Source organism: Clavelina lepadiformis, chromosome 2 (genome assembly GCF_947623445.1).
Source record: "Clavelina lepadiformis chromosome 2, kaClaLepa1.1, whole genome shotgun sequence".
In the NCBI taxonomy this organism is placed as follows: domain Eukaryota; kingdom Metazoa; phylum Chordata; class Ascidiacea; order Aplousobranchia; family Clavelinidae; genus Clavelina; species Clavelina lepadiformis.
Genome location: NC_135241.1, coordinates 15,034,112 through 15,041,367, shown reverse-complemented (window position 1 = coordinate 15,041,367; position 7,256 = coordinate 15,034,112). Strand labels below are relative to the sequence as shown.

Here is a 7,256-nt window from a genome sequence, read left to right as displayed (position 1 = left end):
GCAAAATACATCCTAAATTCATTACGGAAGTATTTAGTTTTGAGTTTTTCGTTAAATTATTTCAAAAAGTACATTTTTAAGGATGGTGTCGTTTTCGACACCACCGGCCGTTAGAGGTAAACTTGTTTTCCGGCCGTTCTAGTGTTAAGGTGACCAAATTAGCAGTGTCAGGACTATTAGCTAAAAGCCAGGACTATTTGAAAACAAATTTCAGGCCCTGATCCAAGTTCCAACAAAGCCATTGCTAGGATAACAAGTTAATTTCATTCTGTTCTGCACAATTACTTGTAGTATAGTAGCACAAGGTGTAAATAAAGAACAGTGAGTTGAGTTGCGCTGTGGCCGTGTGGTAGATGTAAACGCAGCTTTAGAGGACTCAGCTATGATTTTGTATTATGAATCCCACTTCATTGTATACAAATAGCCAGCTTCCTGAAAGCGGGAGATGGAATAAAATGCAAAACGCTTTGCTTTCCCCTCAAAAAGTGCTATTCTAAGATGATAAACTATGGTAATTTCTTCAACTATTTCAAAGTATAATAATTTCCATTAAGCTATTCGTTGAAAAAACTACGGTTAAAATTGAATGCAACTGCATGAAAATCATAATTATTTCACTTCAAAAACAATTATCAACTGATGGCAATTGCACCCCACAGTTGTGCAACTTATAGGGCACTCTGCTTCAGCAGACTCTAAAAAGTGCTTCACAGACCAATGGTTGAGAACTCCAGACTTATAACGACAGCAAACAAAAAAATTTTGGCATGGAAGGTAAGAACGATTTTAGAGTATATCAGGGGCGTTGAGCTCGAAAATGCCATTAGTTTTTGCAAATTGGCTCTAGTTTTTAAGATATTAGCGAATTTCGATACTTTTGGTACCTTTTAAATTTGAAGCTAGGTTGCATTTTATCTTAAGGAACAGCCTATATTAAATGTTGTTGTAAGTCTATCTGCACTAAAACCACAAGAATGAGCAAAAGCTAAAGACACAATGAGATTAGCTAAATGAAGAAGTGCTGCATAAATCTATTCGTTTCCATATATTCAACACAAAAAATGCCCCATTTATTTGTATTTTCATCAGATTCTCCTAACATATTGCAATTTGTGCGACTAAGCTTCCAATACCACATTAAAACTTGCTTGAAGTGAACAATAAATAGCAGTAATTTGATAATAACAAACCAAGTATGCCTAAGCCTACACAAGAAAGACGACAATTTGTAAAAACAGACGAAATGAACAAGCAATCAATTTTTTTCATTTACCACGGAGTATTAAAAGCAAACACTATATGAAGAAATATATCCATCTCAGGATGTGCATTAGTGAAGTTCTTAGATGCACTCTAGTTAATTACTCAAATTAGCTTAAAGTCATCTGCAGGAAAGTCCTCTTGTACGACTTTCGCCTGTAGTGTTGTTGTAGACAGCTTCGCATTAGGCACCAGCAGTAATCTGCCATCATGTGAGTATCCCATCTACCTTGATATCTCTCTTCCATTAATTTGATATCTTGGTGAAACCTTTCACCTTGTTCCTCACTCATATTTCCGAGGTTTTCAGGGAAGCAATCCAAGTGACTGAATAGATAGTGTACTTTTATGCTCATCCTTGATCCAAGAGCTTGAAAGTTCGTAAGCTTCACTTCTACGAGATCCACATAGTTGCTTGCTTTTGTGTTTCCAAGAAATCCTTTTACAACTGCAACGAAAGAGTGCCAGGCTGCCGTCTCAACTTCAGTCATATGTGATAAAAAAACTTGATCTTGAATTAATTTTCGCATTTGTGGCCCATCAAAAATTCCTGCTTTCAGCTTTTCAATACTAAGACCAGGAAATACTTTGCACAGGCAATCAAAACAAGCACCATCTTTATCTAAGGCCTTGACAAATTGTTTCATCAAACCCAATTTGATGTGCAATGTGGGTAAAATGATGCGATCACGACTGACCAAAGGTTCATTTAGAATGTTTTTATCTCCGTGCACAAGCTGTTCACGTATGGGCCATTCCTTTTTAATCCAGTGTTGATCAGTGGCCCGACTATCTCAGTAACAAATAAAGCAGGGATACTTAGTGTAGCCGCCTTGTTGTCCTAAGAGAAAGTTGACCATTTTCAAATCAACGCATATCTCCCAGTTATGCTTAGTATAAGAAAGTTTCTTCAAGACCCTCTTTACACTTTGGTAGTGTTCCTTAAAAAGACTGAGTGGCCAATTGGAACACAGGCAAACTTGTTTCCGTTGCGAAGTAGCACACATTTCAAACTTTTTTTGAAGCTGTCAATGAACAACCTCCATTCTTCTGGTTTATTTTCAAGTAGACCTATAGATGAAAGAAGTCCTTTGATGTTTTTAAAGTAGACAAAATTATGTTCTTGAGAGAAAAATTGCATTAACATTTCTTCTCTGTCCCAGTAAAACGTTATTTTTGTTGCCGAATCAAGAATGTTATGCTATGTGTTGATGTTAAGGCTTATGTTAGTGCTTGATGGGAGATGATATAAACTAATCTAAGGTCTTATTTACCTCCCATTTGAGAAATTTGTGCCAGACAACTCAACATTTGGGCAAAACTAAATAGCTGCTTGACGTAGCTTCAGTTTTTGTTAACCTATGTTACTCACTAGCATACATTTCCAACTGGCTCATAGCACTAGCATACTCACTAGCAAATGTAATGGCATTTTCGGACTCAGCGCCCCTGATATACCCCTAAATTGATCTAACATATCATGCCTTTTTAATAATTTAAATTTTATGGTTGCCCTGTGTATTAATCAAAATTGTCATAACTTGACTTGGTCTGCTTCATAAAGGCCAGTGTATCTCTTCGGAAGATTCAACAGTTAAGAATGACTGATGAGACACATGAAGTGCTAATAAGCGAGAAGCCACTGTGTTGATACCACTTTTCTCTCTTAATGTTGGTGATACATCCAAACAGTTCAAAGGTCAACTGAATGGAACTTAATTCTTAAATATTAACAAAAGAGTCTTTTTTACTAACGGCCAAGCAATACCAGTTACCAGTGTAATCGGCGTGCTTTTTTAATAGTGGTTCCAGTACAAGATTTCTTCTCCCTTTCTCTTGTTTAGTGGTCTCTTTCTTTCTTCTCATGCCTTGTGTGTTTCTTTATTTTCACTGAAAACCAATGTGTACTTCCAAAACATCTATAATGTTTCCTCTCTAACACCGTGCAGTGGTTTGGATATTAATCACCTACTGTAAACAATGGACCAGTGCCAAGGAAAAAAGGATGCTTGTACCAAAACCACTATTAAAGAAGCATATCATGACCCACAAGCTTGTAACTTTGCACCAATATCACTGGTAACCAGTAATACCCCATAGTGAAAAGTGTGCACCTGCATACTACTAGGCTAGATCCATCATTGTGAACATCGAACTTTGCTTTTTTCACGCCAATTTATAATATAAATTACCAAGTGTGGTATGCCAAGTGTGCTTCTTTGAATGCACAATTTCCCGTCGAAAACTGACGTATTTTCCAATCTGAGCAATAGGCTACCTAAGTTACATCCAAATCCTAATTTGCATTACGGCAATATGTTTATACCAAGCCTGTAACTCGGAAAGTGTGTATCATCCCATAGCAGAAAGTGGGATCAGCACACAAACAATTTGGCACAAAACTGATCAATAGTCTATATTAGGGGTCACCAAACATGAGCGAGCCAGATCCAGCGCGCAAGATTAATTTGTCCGGCCTGCCTCACTGAATCACATATGAGCTCATTGCATAGTAGCCAACTGAACCAAGTAGGAATTTAGTCAGCGATTGTCAGTTTTCATGATTATCTGGCTCTTTGTGAAAAAAGTTTGGTGATGCCCGGTTTACATCAAGGTACGCACTTCTGTATGGAAAGCTTGCATTATAGCAAGAGATATTTACGTTAAAATGAGGGTGTACATTTTACACCATGCCACTAGTAGAACTCAATTATTTTGCACCACAACTAATACCTATTTTAATAAATGGAGCTGATTCTAAACCCGTTGGCTGCCTCTGCTTATCCAGCATGCCACTGTCAATTTTCCTCATTGAAAATTTTGTTGTTTTGGCTGAGAAATCTTCCAATTAACCAATCAATCAAGATGAAACAAAAGCCATAGTATGCTAAATTAATTTTTATCCCCTGTACAGCACTTAGCAAACTTTCCAATCTGCATGGTCAATAACACCTGTCAAGAGATGAAACTGAAGGAAACTATCTGCACTCACTTGCAATCTTTGAATGTGTGTTTCTTGTTACATAATGTTATGACAGTGACACCAAGCCAAGTAGGCCGATATTTACGCTAGTGGCGCAACGATACTTGCCCGTTCGCCCCTCTGGCGTATCATACAAACTTTTCATAGAAAAGAACATTACTTTTCTTGGATCCGCATTGCGTCACAACCGGTTACGCTTGACTGAGCGTCAGGTAAAATCTGCAAAATGCATGTGGAAGATAGGAAAATGCCGAGGTTCTTTGAAAGATAACGGTTTTTTATGTAGACTAGGAAAGTTATCGGGTGGACACGAATATTTTTTCGTAGAGGAGTAATTGCTTAATTTAAAAAAGGTAAATTTACAATTATAATGTGTTTCACTACTGTGTAATTACTTGTTGTTTCTGGCCAAATGATTACATTTTTCAACGTCATGGAAGATTCAATTCTTTGAAATACTTACGCTCGGCGAAATTCAACGAAAAAAGTTGGTGTCGAGTACAGAACGCATACACAAGTAAAACTATACTATAATATTTAACACATTCTCAAAATGTTGATTCAGTTATGTGTTCAACTTATAAACATTAGTGGTCTAGGCCAGAGAGTTCCAAACTCTGGCATGTACCCGAGGACAGATTTTGTGTGGCCAGCAAATAGTTCCTAAGTTTTGGTACGCTGTATTTTTCAGTGCAAAATTCGCAACTGTTACAGTAAAATAAACCTGCATTTTATTTAAATGGGTTACTTTAGCCAGGTTGGTCCAAGAATGTGAGCATGAAGGGCCGCATTAAGATTTGAGGAAAACCTTGCGGGCCCAAATAGGGGAAACTCCAGTGTTAGCAAAAGATTGACTTTATTATTCTAATCGATTTGATGCTTTTCTGCACGACTAATAACGCACTCCTTGGTTAGCTTCCTACTTGTTTGCGACTGTGCATACAACAAAAAGCTAAAATCATCGCATGTATGCATCGCCACACAATACTGTGACGTTAGCCATACAAGGGACTTAACACCCAGAGGTGAGCAGTCGGAACTTTGAAAGTACTGTAGGAAACGGTACCGGTATGCCAAGTATACTTGGCAAAAAAATGTACCGACGGTTCCGGTACTATTTTAAAAAAGTAGTTCGGTACTCGGTACCGGTACTTTTTGTGTAAAAGATGCTGCTGCAAATGCAATGTTTCCCGCAATTATGCCCCCGGTAAAGGTTACTCTATGTCAAAACATATGTGACATTAATCAATTTAACAATTTTACATGATATTTTTAGATTAAAAAAGATCAACAGATGCTAAAATTATTATAAAGGATTAGTTAACATGTATTTTTTAAAACATACTTGCTAAAATTTTGAAATAATCACATGAAAAGTACCCAGTACCAGGACCAACCGAAATTTCTTGAAAAAAGTAATTCGGCACAAAATTTCAGTACAAGTACCGTGGTACAGTAATTCGATACTATAGTACCGCGGTACTGCCCACCTATGTTATCACCCCATAGTAATCACATATTGACTAACACTTCAAAGATGTACGAATTATCTCAGGATGTGGCTAAAGTAACCCATTTAAATAAAACGCAGGTATGTTTTACTGTAACAACTGCAGATTTTGCACTGAAAAATACAGCATACCAAAACTTTGGAAGTATATGCGGACCACACAAAATCTGTCCGCAGGCTACATGCCAGGGTTTAGACTACCCTGACCTAGACCATTCATGTTTATAAGTTGGACACATAACTGAATCAACATTTTGAGAATGTGTTAAATCTGAACAGTATCCAATTTCATGAACAGTTACAGCAAATAAATTATTCCCAGGAGGTGTCAAAGAGTTAAACCAATATTTACAACAACATGTTTTTTTGATAAAAAATTAACTACAGATTTTCCATATTGGAATATGGCTTTACAGCAAATGAAACAACATTTATCAAAGCTGGGATTTAACTTAAGAAAAGTCAATTCAAATTCGCTAGCAGCATCTATTGAAATGGGAAAAGCATTGAATCAAGCATTTCGCCTACATTTAAAGGAAAAGTGTAAAAACAAACAACTTAAACCATGAAAAATATGGCTAGAAGAAACAATCAAAAAGAAGCCATCTCATGCAAGTAGTGTCATGAACAGAGTTTTTGCTGCAACAACTTTCGGTGATTCAAAGCTGTTTAAAATATGAAATAGGAACCCAACTATTGAAGTAACTGTCATATTCACTCCATTTCACTAGAGCAGGGGTTGGCAACATACGGCCCGCGACGGGATTTTGAGCGGCCCGCAGACAGTTTCCGGTCTTACATGATAATGTGGCCTGCGGCCACATTCTGCCGCAATCCCTGTATTGCGTCACTGAATAAGTCCAAGTTTGCCAACCTGAGAAAGATGGCCTTGAATCTACTTGTTCTGTTCGGGTCTACATACATTTATGAGCAAACATTTTCGACCATGAACATTAATAAGACAAAGCTGCGTTCCAATCTATTCAGCAATCCGGCCCGCCAAGTACTTCATTTTCTCACATAAGGCCCGCCGACCGAAGAAGTTGCCCGCCCCTGCACTAGAGCTAACTTCTTTTTATTATCTTCGCGAATTACTTTTTCAGTTCTAAACTTATTTTGATTTGTTTTTAATAATTCTTCTTCATAAATGATCTCTTTTTCCATTCATTGTTCAAATCTTTGATTAAGTATGTGAAAGGATTTGTGTTTTGAATTTTAGTGATAACAAATACTTCTATCCAATTTGGTGTATAGCCTCTATCAAATGTTTTTTCGCTTGTACTTTGATATTCAAACAGTATTACTTACATTGAAGTTTGGTTTTGCTTTCATGTCACCATACAAATTGAAATAAACAATTCAGTCATTCTGTTTTTGCTAGCTTGTGTAGGAGACATTTTAATAGACCTGTGGTAACTAATATCAATTGTATTCATTTCCAATTTCAGGCAACAGTTTCAAGTACAATAGTAGAATTCTTGAATTCGAAATGACACCATCATT

The 7,256-nt window shown here is 36.9% G+C and overlaps 1 protein-coding gene across 2 annotated transcripts; it reads right to left on the bottom strand.

The window, feature by feature from the left end:
* Positions 1–792: 792 nt before the first annotated feature.
* On the bottom strand, positions 793–4,345 carry LOC143447145 (uncharacterized). 2 transcript variants are annotated; one of them, XM_076947089.1, is made up of 2 exons: positions 2,535–4,345; positions 793–2,349 (listed from the first exon to the last, which is right to left on the bottom strand). In XM_076947089.1, the coding sequence occupies exon 2, from the start codon at positions 1,905–1,907 to the stop codon at positions 1,371–1,373; it is 537 nt and encodes a 178-aa protein (XP_076803204.1). In that variant the 5' UTR covers positions 1,908–2,349; positions 2,535–4,345; the 3' UTR covers positions 793–1,370. The 2 variants fall into 2 exon arrangements, with proteins under 2 accessions (XP_076803204.1, XP_076803205.1); XM_076947090.1 differs by having other exon boundaries at positions 793–2,331.
* Positions 4,346–7,256: the final 2,911 nt, after the last annotated feature.

Coding starts and splice junctions, on each gene's coding strand:
- LOC143447145 (XM_076947089.1), bottom strand. CDS start 1,907: ATGAAACAATTTGTCAAGGCCTTAGATAAAGATGGTGCTTGTTTTGAT.